Below are 18011 nucleotides of genomic sequence, written 5' to 3' on the forward strand. Positions count from 1 at the left end.
TACACAAACACCCCCAAAACCGGACCCAGTCCCCAGACTGCTTCAGGGATTAATGAGCTGCTGGTCAGCCTTGATCTCAGCACAGCAGTGCTGCAAACATCATGGATGTCATGGAGAAAATATACCGGTGGAAAAGTGAGCTGCTCTAATGAGTCTTTTTTTTAATGTAAGAATTGTTACTAAATAGGAAGTGTTTAAGGGTAGAGCAGGTTGTGAGAGCCTTGGAAATGAAAATTAGTCTATGCTAGATATTGTAAGCTGTTAGGTAGATAAAAATGGAGCCATCCCCATCCTGCCAATAAATGCAACAGATAAAGAGGGGAAAGGGAAGGGTATTTTTTTTCAAAGCCACCCTTAATCAGCAAAAACCAGGAGACAAAATTATCTTTGGTAGATGGGGATTTGTGGGGTATTGGTTACATTTATTATCTGGTAGGTTATAAGCTTTATTTTAATTTCCGGTATTTGCCTGCTACATCTGAAGGAACAATACAAGCTGGATCTAGTGTGTGTCATTTATAACTCTGTGCATGTCATTTATATGGTAATGGGGGAGTTCCCCCTCATCCCCAGTGATTTCTGCAGAATTCTGCATGCTGGTTCTCAGTACATTTAGCTTACTCCAGTGTAAATTAAAATGCGCATTCATGATCTTTGAACAAAGTGGGCAAGGATAATTAGTAATTTGATACTGTTCTGTACAACACAATTCAAAGTAATACTTATAATTTGCAGTTAATTAATCAGGGTTTTTTTTTCCTTAAAATTCTTAATTGCCTATGATATTCATTTTTAATAAGTTTGTTCCTACCAGTTTTAGACCCAATTATACAGACAATTTCTTTTTGCTGTTACTACATGGCTCTGTGTGTGTGTGTTTATGTGTACATTTCTATGCATTTTGGTATTTTTTTTCTGCAGTTTTTATGTGGTGGTTTATGGATGGGGGTTTTGTCAGCTGAAATTAAAATGTTGAAAATAATGGGATCAATGTACAACTATGAAAAACAAAATGCAGCAGGGAATAGAAAATTCCAATCAATACAACAAAATAAAAAAAAAAAAACTTAATCTAAATCTCTGGAATTCTATTGCCAGTATGAATAGTTACCGTCATCTGGTATCTAATTCACTATGCAATTAAAACTCTCCTTAGAAGAGTCTAATTCTTGTAACTTCAAAGTAAAACCAGTAGTCATTAGACATACAAACTTTGGACTTTCCAAGGAAATTAGAATAGTTATAAATTGAAAAATAAAAATAGCAAATATAGACATATGTGGGGGAATGCCTGTCATGAGAAGTGTGTCATGGACTAGACCTTCACTGGGCAATGCACTGAGTAGCAGATACCCTGTTGGAAGCAAGAGATGGGCAACATCACCTTGCTCACCCCAGCAGTGCCCTTGGAAGCCTTCATGCAAATGTGAATAGAAACACTCGCAGTAGCTTTATTGCTACCTCCTAAAGGTGTTTTCTAATTTTCTGTCTTTGTCTGGGCATGTGTTTATTCCATTAGTATAAAGGGCTTCTTAGTGGCAGAAATGTTTGCTGCAAACCGATTTATACTTTGCCAGCATTTCCCTGCTGGACATTCTGCATATGTAAAACATTGTATTTTATTTACTATTATTTCACTTATTTATGGGAGGTTTTGGGCTATGTATATCTATCAGAATTACACAGACTTGGTGCTCTTGCCCTAGGTGCAGGGTACTACATGGCTTTTCCTCTTGTCATATTGCAGCTAAAGACATCATCTGTACCCAAAGCATCTCTAAGAATATTCTGGGCATTAGTGGGGTTTAGACTGAGGTCTGCAGCTCCCTGGTAATTCCAAGAGGTCCGAAGAAGGTGACTATGTGAGATTTTGCCAGTAGATTTAGAATTACTATGCAGTAATAGTTCACAGCTCAAAAATATTGAAAATAAGCATTTCCTGGGGGTAGAGATGAAAGATATTTTGATAGGTGAACTGTACTGCAGGTATGTTTGCTTTTTCTATGTACTTACCTGAGACTTGCACCTAGGAAAAACATAATTTTTGTTCAACGTGCAAGTGCCACCATTCTGGTAAACACAGTCAAACAACACTTAATCCATCAGTGTTATGACCTCATTACATGTCATTAGCTTCATTATTAATAAATGGGTTTGTTATTTAATAAGAGTGTTTTTTCTGAAATATTGCTATAAGCTAATTTGAATCCTGGTTTTATTCTGCTCTCTTTTTTATTATTCCTGGATAACTCTATTGATCTCTGATTATTCAGTACTGTAAAATCAAATTCATTCTCTGAGTCATTACTGAGTTAAGTCTCTTTGTTAGCCAGATCCTGAATCACTGTGCAGGTTGAAACCTCTGTGAATATTGCCATAGTAGGGCAATATAAACTCTGAGTGGGTTTTTAATAGCTCTTCAGTGACTGGAGCAGTTTAAACTGGGTACAAAATTTAGAGCTAAACTTAATTCAGCCAATGTGCTACAGTTCCCATTTTATAAAGCAGGGCTGTATTTTGCAATATTAACTGACATTTATTAGCACTCCTGCTAGGTGACTAGCAGGTCTGCTCAGGGTGAATAAATCATGCAAGTGATTCACATAAATGACAGCTTGTGCAAGTGCTGATAAAAGTCCATGGGGTTGAAGAATCAAGTTCTTTAATAGCGATGTCAGGCTGTTCAGTCTTCTTATCTCTCATATTTCTTTATGAAACATTAAAAGAGATTGCTTTTGGGCACTTGTGTTCTTGAACTATTGCAATCGTCTAATGAATTTTTGATAGTCAAATTCAGACGGGTTTGTGATCACTAACTTTCTTGATATGTCTGTAGCTATTGAAATGGATCCCCAGTGTCAACCTTGGCTGTCCATCTTCCTCCTATCATAAACCCCATAGATTAGTTGGGAAGAACCTGTAACTTTTAATTTAAAGGAAAGGTGAAGTGGAAGCTACTTGAGCAGGTTTGAATAGAGTAATATGCAGCACATAATGAAAGCCTTGATTTGTCTCACTGCATTGCACAGATAAGCAAATTGTGTTTCCAGCCATAGCAACCTGTTAAGCAGCAGGGGTGGGGGAGGAAGAAAAAGAAAAAGAAAGAAAACAAAAAAAAAAAGGAGGTTAAAAAAAATTAGGATTTGCCTATAGGAAGCCTTACTGCATCCAGTCAGTTGGGCAACATGAATTTTGCCTTGTCTAGGTCCTTATCAACTGAAAGGATACCATACGACCTTGCAATGAACATTTACCCACAGCAATGAGCTGCAGTGCAAATGACTCAGAAGACTTTTGCCAGGCAAAGCTTCTGCAGATTTAGTGCCTCTAACTAACAGGCTTTCATGGAGAGCTGACAACAGGCTGTGGGTTTGTGTTTATGCCAGGTGATCGAAAAATACATTCTTATTTATGCCCTCATGGCATACAGCAGTGTGCTGCTGTGGATGGGTTTTCTAGATACATTTGCTCTTTGGAGTGAGTGAGAAACAGGAATATGTGATGATCTGATCTCTAAGTCATATTTCTACTTTCATAATTCAGTCCTATTTTCATTATTATATCTGGACATCCTGACAGATCACAGACTTGCCTGTGCTGATGAAATGTCTTCATGCTCGTCTCGCCAGAATGGTCCAAGAGTTTTTTACGATGGCTGAGACCAACTTGCACCACCAAAAGAGGAAACCTGTGAATTGTTAGGAGCTATTCTGAGTGTTAATCATTAATGCTTCTGAAAGCAAAAATACAAGGACTGCTAAGGGTGGTGCACAGGGCAGAAAAAGCCAGAAGCACAAACTTCTGAAGAGAGCAGAAGGAAGGTATGGAGTTGTTCTGCCATGTTTGCCCAAAGAGAACAGTGTTTATTGCAAATAAGATCCTGAAATACGGATGTGACCTCAGGATAGTATGGCATTTTATCTGACGTCTGGTAACCCTGCCTACCTGCCATGGCTGCTCTGGAGGGAGTCGCAGACTTCCTGGGGACCTGGAAAGCCCCTGGGAGACATAGGGTCCAGGCACAGGAGAGGTCCAAGGGACAGCTCCTCTTCATGGTTTTTGCATCCCAAGTGGTGTTTGTACAGCTGAGTGTGCTTGGTGTGGTGAGATGTGAAGATGCCCTGGAGGAGCCCCCAGCATCTCTGGCTATTTCCAAATAGCTGAATTCTTAATTGTGAGAATCCACCTGTACTTCTCCCTTGACAACACACACTTATGTGCATCCGTTTTGTTAGGTTTGGTTGTTTGCTTTTTGTTTTTTCAACAAAACTATTTGCATTAATGAGGAAGACTTTAAACAATAGTGATTTCTTAGTTATTACTGAGCCTGGCCTCCTGTATGTATTCAGATAGGAGCTGCAGAGATACACCTGAGGAGGGAATCAGGCCTGTAATCAATACAACCAGTATTTTGAAGCCCCAAGCACTCAGACAGCAAAGGTCTGGCAGCTACTTGTCGATAACCTTGTAATCAACACCCCAATGCCCTGAGTCATATAACTACAGGATCCTTTAGTGTTTAGAACACAACAAATCAGGAGAATCAATGGACCATGGAAAAAGAAAACAAACAAACAACCAGGGAAGAAGAAAACAAACAAACAAAAGCAAAAACAACAAAAAACCTACCCCACTAGCATTAGTAGGTAGTTGGGATTATGGATAAGGATCCCAGGCTGGAGTGATCAGGATTTGGCCATGGTATCAGGCAGAGCTGCCTCCGATCTTCACACTCTGGCTCTGCTTGATGCTGTTTGCTCTGCATTGCTGTGTCATTCCCTCAAGAGTCCTTGCCCGGTATAGAGATCATATAGAAATGACTATCTTTTGTTGGAGCACAGCAGCTCTTGGTGGTGTTACACAGAGCCACCTTCATCTCACAGAAGTAAAGGTGGACCGTGGACCATTTGCCTTCAGATTTTGTGGGCTTTGCCTGTTTGCCAAGCTTGGGCTTGGCTCAGGCCATACAGCAGCTCTGGGGCCCACATAAGAGATGTGGAGGCAAGACACAACCTTGTTGACCATGCAGAACACATGAAGAGTCCCATAGGGTTATCCTCAGCATCCAGCATGAGCCACCCTACTGAAATGAGCGTCTCTCCAGGTCCTTGGCATCTGGGCACAGCAAGGCAGAAAGCTCTTGCCAAACTCTCACCCACTGTCTCAATACAATGTTCTGCAGGAACAACGGGTTACAAGACTGACTGAGTGGAAAATGTGCTCAAGCAATTAAACCACACGACTAAGGGGAAATTAATGGTACTTGCAGCCTATACCTTCCCTGTGCTTGAGAAGACGCAGATCATCTCCTCAGGGAGCTGGCTGGGCTCCTTTCCCTGAGATGAGGGGCTGCCGCATTCCTGTAACTGCCAAACCTATGGGAGCCCCTTGCTTGTGTCTGTTCAGCTCCATGACTGCATAATGCTGCTGCCATCAGGTGGTGAGTTTCTTGGATCAAGGGTTTGATGTTTAAAGCATGCTTTCTAAAGCAAGTCCTCAAAACCATCATGAAGGCGAGTAATATTCTATCCTTCATGAGCTTGTTGCCTGTCAGTGGTGGAGGAGACTGTGTATATTGAGTAGGAATAAAGGGTCAGTGGGGTAAGCATTGCAGCTCAGGTTTTCTCAAGGATCTCTTGGACGATGGCCCGAGCACCTTGAGAATGTTTGTTGACTGCATACAGGGACTGTGAGACAATTTCTGTTTCTACAAAAGGTTGTTGAATTGTTCAGTGCCCCTGCAAAATTACGGGGCTTTCCACCTGACTCAATTAGACAACTGTGAAGGAGGAGTAATTGCACTGAAATCAATAATGCTTCAGGGCTGTTGCTGACATCAGCATAAAATAATGTCAGCACAGGAAAATATAGATTGAGTATAGTAATATAAAGCAGTTTTATACTATTTGCATGCACATAGCTACTTTTACACCCATTTTATACCCATTACAGTGACTTAATGGAAGTTGGTGTAGATCTACACTATAGCAACTTTTTTAGAATTTGCTTGCATGTGTATGAAAGATGGTACAGTGGCCTTCTAAAGCCTTCTCTGAAACCCATGTCAGTGAAGGCCAATATGAACAATGAATTTTCCCTAACTGGGTAAAAATACTTGCTTTCAAACTATACAATAGTAATCAATTTGGACGTGTGGTTGGTGCTTTGAGATGATCTAGTAATTGATTTTAAAACAGATGGCAGCTGTCAAATAAGCATTTGTATTTATTTGATGTTTTTATGAGAACCCTGGGGGTTTTGCTGTCTCAGAAGTCTTTGTTTTCTCCTTTCCTAGACCCCCTTTCTGTTCTCTGATCTCTCTTCCTCTCATGTTCTTTTGATGCTTTCTACTGACAAATTCTTTTGAGCTTTCTTTCCTAGTATAAGCCATGGCCTTTATGTTAGGCTTTAATTTCATTTTGTTTAAAATTCCTTTTTATTAACAGTTTTAATAAAGCAGCAAAATGTCTTCAGCACACCACATACTTAATGATCTGAGCACCAGCAACAATACATTGCACAAACAAAACCATTGATTATGCTTCCTGGAATTGCTGCACTTTACCACATCTGCAATAATTAACATAGAAGGGGAAGTTCCCTCTGTCAGACAAAATCCTGCATAATACTTTGTGTAAAAATTGAAATATTCAGAAATCAATGGGTCTGTTGACAGAAAACTAGATATGTTTGTGTGTGTGTGCGCACATCTCTATTCAAAGGAGAATCAAACTGTTTATTATCTGTCTTTGTCCTCTGTGAGCACAACACTCATAATACTGGTTTGATTTCCAACTGAAAAAGAAAGTGAAATGTCCGGAACAAGAAAAGAATTTTTATTGTGCAAAAGAAATTGATTTATTTAATAGCTAAAGCCTGCTGGGTACCTCTACCCATTGCACCCTTGACCTCTTGAGATGCAGAAAGCCTCTACTTTTCTAGATGCAGTTAAAAAACCCTTCCTGCTCAGTCTCCAACCTCCTCCACTGTTATAAATGTAAGTTATTTTTTTGAAGTCAATGACATTGCGTTTGTTAACTGCCACACATTAGTATAACAAGATAGGCTTCACCGAGGGTAAACACACCATTCAGCTTTCCAGATCTCTTGTTTAACTGCAGTACAGATCTGTGAGTAATTTTTTCTTGGAAGAGAAAAGGTCAGTTTCTTTGCATTCACTGTAATATACTTCCTGGGCCTTCTTACTGGAACATGTTAGCAGTTAAAGATTGAAAAGTTCTTAGGAACAGTCTTTCACTGACTTGTTCACTCCTGTAGAAGGGCTTTATGTGCCATGACCAGCAGAGCTGTGTTGGTGTGGCTTCCACTGCGCTGGGATAGCAATATGGACACATGGGCACAGGCACATCTGGAGGATGGCTGTGGAACGACAGGATCCTGCCTTGTGCAGAGCAGAAGCATGTGGGCAGCCAAAGGAAAGTGGCTGATCAGGGTGGTTTCTTCAGCTGTTTTCATAATACATGGGAACTGGGGTATTTATGATTGTAGTATGCACAGCCTCAGCAAGTAGATTATACACTAATACAGCTATATGCCTCTGGTGACTGTGATGACAGAAGAACAAGAAAGGGGTTGTAATGGTACCTGTCAGAGGACTGTCCAAGGATCTTTGTCTTCTTGTGCAAGTCTCTGTTTCCGTTAACTCACACTTGAAAATTGGAAGTTATTTGTGGCAGCTTCAAAAACTGGAAGAAAATTCTAAGATACTAAAATTGTAATAAACCTTTAAGCTACCGATGGATTTCCCATCCAGTCATTGGTGAAGGCTTCATCCTTTCCCTAAGAGTAAGACAGAGCTTTGCCACCTTCAATAGAATGTCATAATTCACAGATATGTCTGAGGATGGACAAAGACTGAAGAACTAGTTAGACTCTTAGAAATGTATGAAGAAACACCCATGGCCATTGCATTTAGATGCATCCCTTAACAAAGAGGAGCTCTGCCAATCTAGAACTCTGTGCAAGCATGGGCAGTGGATTTCTTGTGGAAATGTCTGGAGAAAAAAACACAATGGCAGATTATGGGTCATAACATTAAAGCCATGTGTGTGTATTTCCAAACATGGTCCATATGACAGGTGGAATCTGCTGGTTGCCACTGAGGTTGCAAAAGACAAAGCCCTGATGCTTTTCCCTGCATTGATTCTGTAAATAAGGCAGAGGTCTAGATGCACTCCAGTGGGACTGTTTACTGCTTAGGCAGAAAATAGAAACTCTTTGATTTCTGTGGCCAAACCTCTACCAAAGGTGCTACACCAGTATAAAAAGGAATAGCAAAATCCATTTGTGAAGATTCTTTACAGGATTGGAATGGATATTGCCAATGGAGGAAGAAGCCAGATAATTTTTTAAATCCCTCTAGCCCTATTTCCTGTAATTCCTTGGGAAGTTTCTTACCTAATGTAAGATAAAAGTCTGCTATTTCATTGCTCTTGCAAGTACTACTGGCATTAACTCAAAGCTTGCAACAAGCAAATGATTTGTTTCTTTTTATACATGTACTGAGCTACTTTTGGATAAACACGCGTAATAAAAATGGCCATCAACTGTGCAGCCCATTCAGGTATTGCCCTTATGGTATCATGACCAAATGCTACATTCAAACCCAAACTCGTCACATCTTGTTACTTGGAAGCTGAGAACTGCATCAAGTTACTTCTTTTCTGCTTCATGTCACTGAATATACTTCGATCTAGGACTTCAAATACTCCTCCTGAGGGTCTGTTAGCTTAGACAATTCTTCGTTCCGCACAGCCTTGAAATGACTAGTTAATTACATCTTATTCAGCTAGAAGGAGGGTTAAAATGCACATCCTGTAACACTCCTTGAATATGAGAATTTCACTGGATTGCCAGCTGGCCAATACATGTCCCCACCAAAGAGTCATTACTTATAAACAAGGTCATCCAGCTGTTTCAGAGAGGGTTGATATTAAATGTGGTAATGTGGAGTAAGCACTGATTTGCTTCAGACACTGCTTTAACGCAGCCACCAAGTCTAAGCAGTCCTTTTTCAGTTAAGGAACTGCACACTTCATCCTCACTATTTCTAGGATTTGCATGCCCCAGTGTGGTGGCTGGCAAGCAAAGGTGTGGAGAAAGGAGCACAAATTCATCAGCAACTGAGAAGAATCTCTGCAGCTCAGTCACAGCATCCCTACGTCATGTAACACCTAGCAACTGCAAGCTTTGAGTTGTGATCAATTATTGCTTTATACTCTTAGCGAGGTGGTCATGAGGTATATGCGGAGTGGGTGGTTGGTCTTTAAGGAGAACCTGGTTTCTCATATGAGAGGCAGGATCTGAGCTAACTTCAGAAAGACTGAGGAGTATTGAGTGCAACTGATTTTCTGAGCACGTGGTGAATGAAAGTGCAAAGAATAAAGTATCCCCAAGAACAGTTTGTCTGCAAATAATGTGATTTCAGCGGAAATTTTCTGGTACTAATGCATTTTGTACTTTATAAGAATGTTCTCTGGTTTGCTAAAGCTAACTCATTTCTCTAATAGTGGTAAGATCCTGGCTTTGTTTCAAGGCAAAGGTTCACACAATTAAATCTCATTAATAGAGGACTACAAAACCTACTCTAAAACCTTTCTTGGCATGTGACCTTCAGTAGAACTGCTTCATTAATCTGAGATCCTGGAGAAAATGTTTGCTGAATAAAGTCGTTCCTAATTAAAGTTAAAATGTCAAGGATTCATCTGCCATCCATTTTTACTCCTTTTTCTTTATGCTTTTAATTATCTCTTCAATGAGCAACCAATCTACAAGTCAAAAGCAGCATCTTTCAGATGTACGTACAGCAGGTACAAAACCACAGCAAGGCAAATTTGCCAGACATCCTTTCCCATGTAACAATTACAACTTCCTAGATGTCTTTCCAAAACCTTACTTACGTGTTGCCATTCAGTACTGATTCGTTAATTTTTTATTTGTAGAAAGCATAGCTATTTAGGATGATTTTCCCTTGTACCCTTCCTAATGATACCTTAAGTTTTATCTCAAACCATATTCAAGTTGTTGAATAATACCAAATAATACCAAAATTAACCAAGTTGTTAATTTTCTCCGTGATGAATATAATTGCCTGTCTATTGTTCAAGGATTGCTCATCCAAGATTTTTTTTTTAAGAAATAAAATAGTCTTTGGTAAGATTCTACTCTTCAGGCCAGAGCGATGTCCTGGTTTGATTGAGGGGTCACCATAAGGTGATATTCAAACATGATGGGTGTGAACTCTGAAAATCCTCATTTTTCCAATGACCAGTAATAACAGCAGATATTGGAGCTCCTTGGACTTGTGTAGCGGGGCTTCATGGCAAAGGCTTAGAAACACTCTGCAGCCTCTTTTTAATTCTTATTCTCACATTAAAGTAATGGGACCTGACTTCCTGCCCATCAGTCTGTACAGCATGTGCAAGCCCTTCTGCTATGGTTTAAATAGGAATGACTCATGTGATATTAAGCCTCTTAATGAAAATGTGATACATTATTGCCTTTCAAAAAATGGGAGGTTTAAAAAGCCACGTTAGTGTCTTCCAAATGTCAGCAACTGGAGACACTTTGGACAAAGAGTGAATGTTAGAGCTTTTCTGGATATCTGTAAGCTGAAGTCATCTTCACAAGGAAGAATATTAAATGATATGGAAAAAGTTTTAGGAATCAGAAGTCCTTTGAATTTGTGTTTGATAAGAATTAAGTTCTCACAGTCTACAAAGTGATTTCTTATGATGGCAATCTTGTTTTCTCCTTACATACTTCAACTCTGACATGTTTGTATTCATATCTTTCTGAGTACCTTTCCAACAACAACTGCATTATTCCAATCACAAAAATATCTCTAATCCCAAAATTCAGTGGCAAAAAGAATCAGTTGCTTATGCTGGCTACTTGTGGAAAATTTGTTTGCAAAAGGGATTTTAAAAATGAAATAGGGATAGAAGTCAAGATGGTATCCAGGCCACAGATTCTAAAGCCTAATATCTTGTAAATTTTTTCCAAGTTCCAGCATTACATAAGTTACAGAAAATTGCTATTTTTGTTTATTCCCAACTGGCAACAGAACTTAGGAAGATTTAAATTGTAGCAGAAGCATTTTTATCTGACGATAAACCATTGATATGTGCCTAGTATGACTTTGTGAACTCTTTATGAAGGCAAACTAAACCTCAGTCATTACAGTCTCCATTAGCACCAGGGGAGCCTTGGTTATGTTGCCATCAGACAGGTAGGAACCCAAGCACTACCAACACGTGCATAGATATATGTTCATATATATCCTGTGTGATAAGATACATATTCCTATGTACAGGATGCACTGTAGGAGTAGCAGGGCCTTTTATACTGTCATGAATGTGTGTACTAATATGAATAATATGATGTTTCTTGAGCAAGGTAATTATGCTTAATAACCTATATATTCAGAGTAATTGTTATCAATTGTGTTCATTTGTGTACATGGAGTAATTTAATGAGTGTTTTTAATTGATATTCCTGTGGCATCCTCTCTGTGCTGTGATTAGACTGGGATTTCCATATCTACGGTTTCATTTATTACTAATTAGTAATTTACATCTAATAGCCTTTTTTCCTGTTCTTTCCTTTCTTTTTTTTTTCTTAATTAGAGGAGATCTTAAAGACTCACATTGCTCACTGGTGGTCTCCTGATGGCACCAGGTTAGCATATGCAACAATTAATGCCTCCAGAGTCCCCACTATGGAGATCCCGGTATACACTGGCAGCCTTTACCCTACTGTTAAAACGTATCATTATCCAAAGGTAAGGGAAAATAAAACAAATAGTTCTCTCTCCCAGTATTGACACACTGCTGCTGTTACTGTTGTAATTCTCTATTATAAGACAGTACGTGAATGTGGTGTGCTGCAATCATTTCTGGGTGTCTTGCTTTATGTACTGGTTACCTAAGACCTCACATGTTGTTCCAAATTGTACCATAATTTAACAGGAGAGGTATCTACATGCATGCATTTTTGTGGAAAGTAACAAATTATTCACGGAGAGGTGCCATTTCCCACAACACAAAATGAATCAGTATTTTATTATATTTACCATCACCCTGTTAAATAACCTTTTATGAAAAGATACATTAAAATAGAGGTATTTCTAGTCACTGTGGTATTTTTTACCAAGGTAAAGGACTAAAGGTGTCCTAAGTAAAATTACCCTGTGGTTGTGCCTGCCAGCCTTTCCTCACCTCCATGCCACTTTATCACTACAGTTGCAGTTTCCCTGTGAACAGCTACAGCAGTCCATTGTGTAACCCCATACAATGGAATCATTTTATAATCCATGGAGGTACAACAAATCAAAACCATTCAGTGTTGTGCAAGATATGATAATTTATTCTTATTTTAAAATCCAGGTGGGAATGGAAAATCCAACTATTTCTTTGCATGTGATTGGTCTGAACGGACCTACCCATGACCTGGAGATGACTCCCCCAGATGATCAGAGAATGAGGTAGGTGCTTTCTCACCTCAGGATGCTGGACCTCAGTTCTTTTGTGGTTTTAAATCAGACTCTGACTCTTTTCAAGATCATTTTATGATACTTTTATCTGCCACTATGAAAGAATTTTATGTTGTGTACATCTGCTCCTATTTTTCCAAATTATTTTCCTTTTTGCATGTACTTTATAGAACATAATTAGTTTTTTACTTGAAATCGTTGTGATCCAGACTGACTTCAGAATAAGGTTGTTTTCAGAGAACTCAGAGAATTTAGAGAATATCTCCAAATCCGTAGAACCAGATTCATTTCACATGTAATCACAAGCATTGTAGGAGGGATATAGTTTTCAGCCTGTATGAAAGACCATGAGGCAGAAACAGGGCAGCCTTACAACATAGCAAATGTGAGCTCACTGCTTCATGATGTGAACATGGGAATGAAACCAGGTAGACATTCTACAAATACATTGCCCAGTCTTCATTAAAAATAAAAAGGGAAGATTTTTGCTGGTTTTACAACAATTATATGTTAGAAGTTGGTCTGCAATTCAGCCAACTACTTAGATAACCATTTCTAATTACCTAAGTGCTTAAGTCTTCATTAAGCAGGAGATTAAAAGTTTGGCTTGGATTTCAGCATGTGGTGAAAGCTTGAGCTACATTGGTTTTTACATTGTGTGTGTTTATGTTACATTGTGGTTTACATTTATGTTTACATTAAGCTACATTTACCTTGTTCAGGAGAGAAGCAACTTTAGATCATAGAATCATAGAAAGGTTTGGTTTGGGTTGGAAACGAAATTAAGATGATCTAGTTCCAACACCCCTGTCATAAGCAGGGATACTTCACCCTAGACCATGTCACCCAAGGCTCTGTCCAACCTGGCCTTGAATACTGCCAGGGATGGAGCATTCACAACTTCTCTGGGACACCCATTCCAGTGCCTCACAACCATGACAGTAAAGAACTTCTTCCTTATCTCTAACTTGAACTTCTATTTAAGTTTCCTACAAATGAAAGATAATCATTCCCAAGCACATCACTTGTTCATGTAGGAGTGTCCAACCAACATGCATGCTAACCTTTTTTTACTGAATACCAAATTGGATTGCTGGATCTGTGATTCCACTGCCCATAAAGATAGAGGTGCAGCACAGAGCTAATGACACAGGGCAGGAGAGGGTACAGGGGTGATCTTCATTATGCATGTTAAATATATATGTGTGGATAGGCTATTTAGCCATCTGATGAGAGAGTACTAAACCAGTGGGCATTATGGTGGGAGCTGCCTTTCTTTGCTGGGAAACCTAGTGTCAGCCTCAGAACATATTTTCACTTAATAACTCTTAAAATATTCCAAATCCATTTATGCAACAAAAGATGTATGACCTGTGACCAAAACAAATGGGCATAAATGCACTTGCCTTTCAAAAATTCAACATCAGATCTGTATACAGCAGGCAGCAATTCATCATCACAGTATCCCAATCACAGTATCAGAACTGCAGCTCCTGGACAATATCATTTTTCTGTTGCTAGCTTACTCTGTAAACAGAGAGACTCAGAAACATTTTAATTATAGTAATAACTTCAGACTGCAGGATCCAAGTGTTGTTAATAAATTTGTTCTATATGGTTATGGATGGCTGTAATTTATTTAGTTGCAATCAATATTGTAAAATTATGTGAAATATATCATCATTAATTAGTCTCCGTATATTTCATCAAAACCATGACAATTGCCATCCCTAGGGCATGATATAAGTAGTGATGCTAGAGCAATAGGGGTGCATTTTCATTATGCATATGTTTTCCAAAATGAGAGGATTCGTGTGATAACATTTCATTAAAATAGACAAGAGGGATATACTGTACAGTTAGTTACAGAAGGGAGTTTCAAAGAAGCAGGGGAAGCTGGTGATAAGGATCTTCAAGCAGAGTAGTCCTATCAGAAGCATTTCAATGTGCTCAATCTGTTCATGCAGATTCACCAAGAGCGGTTCTCCTTGGTGTTTTTCATCTGGAACAAAGTGGTTCACTACAATTAATAAAGCTGAGAATAAAGTGGAGATATGCCAGAGTATTTTATTTTATTTTATTTTATTTTATTTTATTTTATTTTATTTTATTTTTTAGGAATTAAAGGAAGACAGAAATCTTCCACAAGGTTGAAATATTTTTCAGTAAAAAAAAAAGGCAAAGAAAACGTATTTTGGGGGAAATGTACAATTTTGATTTTTCCTTTTAAAAATCTCTGTTTCTCAGGATTTTTGCCACATTTTCTCTAATGCCATGCTTTATTGTGAGGAAAAGAAAATGAAGTGAAGAACTGGAAATTTTGGGAGAGGGAGCGAAAGGGGAGGAGATGTCTTAGAACATTTAATGCCTGTCAGGCATTTTTTATTTCTGTGCAAACCATTGCACTCCAAGAGTTATATCAGCAGGTTCTCAGAATTGGACCGTGATCCAACTTATTTCTCACATCATATTTGTATCCCAGATGGAAAAGTAAATTTTATCTCCCCTGAATGCAGATATCAGCATTGGTCCTTGCATAGGTCATGAACAGATTAATAATGGAGGAACTCAGACAACGTGAATCTGGACCACAAGCAGGGGCCAGCAGTATCCCAGGGACCACAGGCTAGACTGCTGCCTGTCACTTTGCCATGTAATATATCACTGTCTGTTCTTTGTGGTGTTTATGGCTTTATTACTGTTGTCATACTTCAAGTATTCATATTGTAGATTCATGCCTCATAATTTAGGTTCATACCTCCAGAAAGCAGCCAAGTGAAATTAGGGTTTAAATAATAGTGCTGAAAAATAACCTGCAACAACTTTACTGGAATGGGGAAATAGATTGAACAGTTCAATGTAACTGCACCCTTCCTGAAAGAGTTCAGACAAGTTATGCCTTTCCTTTCAGAGGGTGTAATCCACTTTGATGTGGATGTCTATGTGATCAGGTGCCTGTTGGTCTAGATTTTGATCTATGGGAAGAAATTGGTTCTCCTTACATCAGCTCCATATCAAATCTAGGACAGGACAGGCGAAGAGGACTTGGGAAATGCACTGGCTCCACATTTCTCACCGCTGGCTCCTCAACCAGTACAGCTGGAAGAGCTGTTTAAAATTAACTGAGATCAATCACGCATTATTGTCTTCTGCAAAATGGGAAACATAAAACCTGTTTGTCCTACAGAAGAGGTGTAAAGTGAATTGAAGATTCCACACTTGTGTGAGACTAGAATAATATTAACTATAAAAGTATCTGCAGGTGTCTGCTGGCCAGGGTATCCATGGGCTTGATGGCTGGGAGAGGCTTCAGAGAGAAATTCAGACTTCATTCCCATCTCTGGGGTGGTAGGGAACTTAATGTTTGACCTACAATAATAATTAAAAGTTCTTGAGAAAGAGCTGTGGGTCCTATGCTCAGACAGCAAGAGGGGTGTAAAAATTGAATCTACGCCCTTCAAACTTTAAATTGGATTTACAGAAAAAAATGCTCCAAGCTATGACATATACTAAGTTCACACTCCCTTTCTGGGGAGTCTGAATCTGCTCAGTTAATTTTGGAGAGAAAGAAGAGACGGTTATGCAGTTTAATTTTGTTTCGTGGCTTTTTTTTCCTCTTAGGGCCTATGTTGTTACTGATAAAGAGTAAAATTACAGTTTTATTTCAGGATGAAAAATTCAGATTGCTGTTGTCTCACCTGGAAGTATCCTTCCTTCCAGTGCAGTGGATGCAATCATTGAGGTCCTTTGTTATTTTTCCCCAGCCAAATTCAGGCACTAAATACTACTGAAAACTACAAAATCAATTTCCAACTTGTTATTTTGCTAGACAAATGGGTCTTTGTTGCTTTTGCCCTTTCTCTTCAGTATATGTAGGAGTGCTTGCCAGAACATAAAGTACTCTCCAGTGACACACCACATTAATTCCAATGAGAGCAACAATTCCTTATGCATATTTTATAGCAAACAAATGAACTAATAAATTTTTTATAGACTGTATGCTGTGAAAAGTCATATTATAGTTTAAGGATGTCTTTGGCCCACATAGCCCAGCAGTATCTTATAACATCACCAGCTTTGTCGGCTCAGCCAGAATTTTACCCTACAGATAAATTGGTGAAACCCTGAATTGCTGCAGAGGTGGACATCTGCAAGTACCTCTACATACTGGCTCTAAAGAGGTGACCATCCATGTACTTACTTGTGATTCTGTATTTTGCAGCTCAGCCCAGTCTAAGTGGTCCCATTGCTCACTATAGCACAGTGAGCAATGTAAATAAATACATACTAGAGTATATGACTTTTCCTAAAGATATTGATTACAGGATTGTGCAGCCCACACTGACAATTTATTCTAAGTATTATCACAACCTGAATATGTCCAGCAGTAGAGGATGGTACAGAGAGTGTGGGGTGTTGGACTTGCTGATGCAAACTGTCATATCTCTGCTGATGTCTTCATGGCAACAGACGTAGCTGCTTTACAGAAATCCTGTGTTTCTCTAAACTATATCCTTCATGCTATTTTCTTTTCAATGTAGCACTCGTGGATATTTTGGTGTGTAGTAGGCATATTTAGAGGCCATTAACTCTTCATAAGCATAAAGAATCCAACCCTGGCAGTGATGGGTCTGAGTCAGCCAGTTAGTGTGCTCAGAATGGAAATTGTTTGCAATTTCTTTTCCACCTGTGCATAAATTTGTAGCTCCAGGCATTTCAATCCTTCTTGGAAGACAGAATAGCTTGAAAGATTCTTTATCTCTGCATTTGTCTCTTCTTTGAAAATGACTTTCTGAAGTGGCAGATAAAACACCTGCACAGCCCTAAAAATGTCATTTTTAAGGCTTGAAATCCATATATAAGGCAGCCTAGAGACATCAAGATGCAACATTCTTAATAACTAGTGATTGCTCCTGGACCATTTGCCTGCAGCAGTCTCTGTCTGCTCTGCCATGTTTCAATTCATTAGGATGTCACTACTGTGATTTATGTATGCCTGTGTTTGCAGGGACTACTACATAACTATGGTGAAATGGGCAACCAGCACCAAGGTGGCAGTAAACTGGCTGAACAGGGCCCAGAACGTGTCCATCCTGACACTATGTGATGCCACCACAGGAGTCTGCACAAAGGTAGGAGAGATGAGCCAAAAGGTCACTTGCCATCGGTTATCATAACCTGTGCAAGATGAAAGTACTTTCAGTTATTTTACCTGGCAACAAGTCACCTGACATAGATCTATTTAGGCAGACACAGAATATAAACAGTGTCTGCAATGTTTACTTTTGTGGTGCTGTTCTTCTTGCATCTTCTACGTAGCCAGGAACAGTGTGTGTGTGTGTGTAAGAGTGATCACTTGTCTTGAAATAACTGTATGCATGCACGAGCACACACACACATCAACAGTTTGTATCCTGAATATCTTTGCATCATTCTAGTTTAATAGGTTTTTATATATCTAATGGCATTAAAAATGGCCCATGCTTATCTACCTGCA

At 39.1% G+C, this 18011-nt stretch overlaps 1 protein-coding gene across 2 annotated transcripts in view; it reads left to right on the plus strand.

The window, feature by feature from the left end:
• DPP6 (dipeptidyl peptidase like 6) overlaps positions 1–18011 on the plus strand; it is a 412441-nt gene that overhangs the window by 343086 nt on the left and 51344 nt on the right. For both annotated transcript variants that reach the window (XM_005150038.3, XM_005150039.3), the window contains exons 9-11: positions 11649–11803; positions 12408–12505; positions 17523–17646. In XM_005150038.3, coding sequence (XP_005150095.2) covers positions 11649–11803; positions 12408–12505; positions 17523–17646 — 377 coding nt within the window. The remainder of the gene's footprint in view (positions 1–11648; positions 11804–12407; positions 12506–17522; positions 17647–18011) is intronic.

This window comes from Melopsittacus undulatus, chromosome 1 (assembly GCF_012275295.1).
Source record: "Melopsittacus undulatus isolate bMelUnd1 chromosome 1, bMelUnd1.mat.Z, whole genome shotgun sequence".
Classification (NCBI taxonomy): Eukaryota; Metazoa; Chordata; class Aves; order Psittaciformes; family Psittaculidae; genus Melopsittacus; species Melopsittacus undulatus.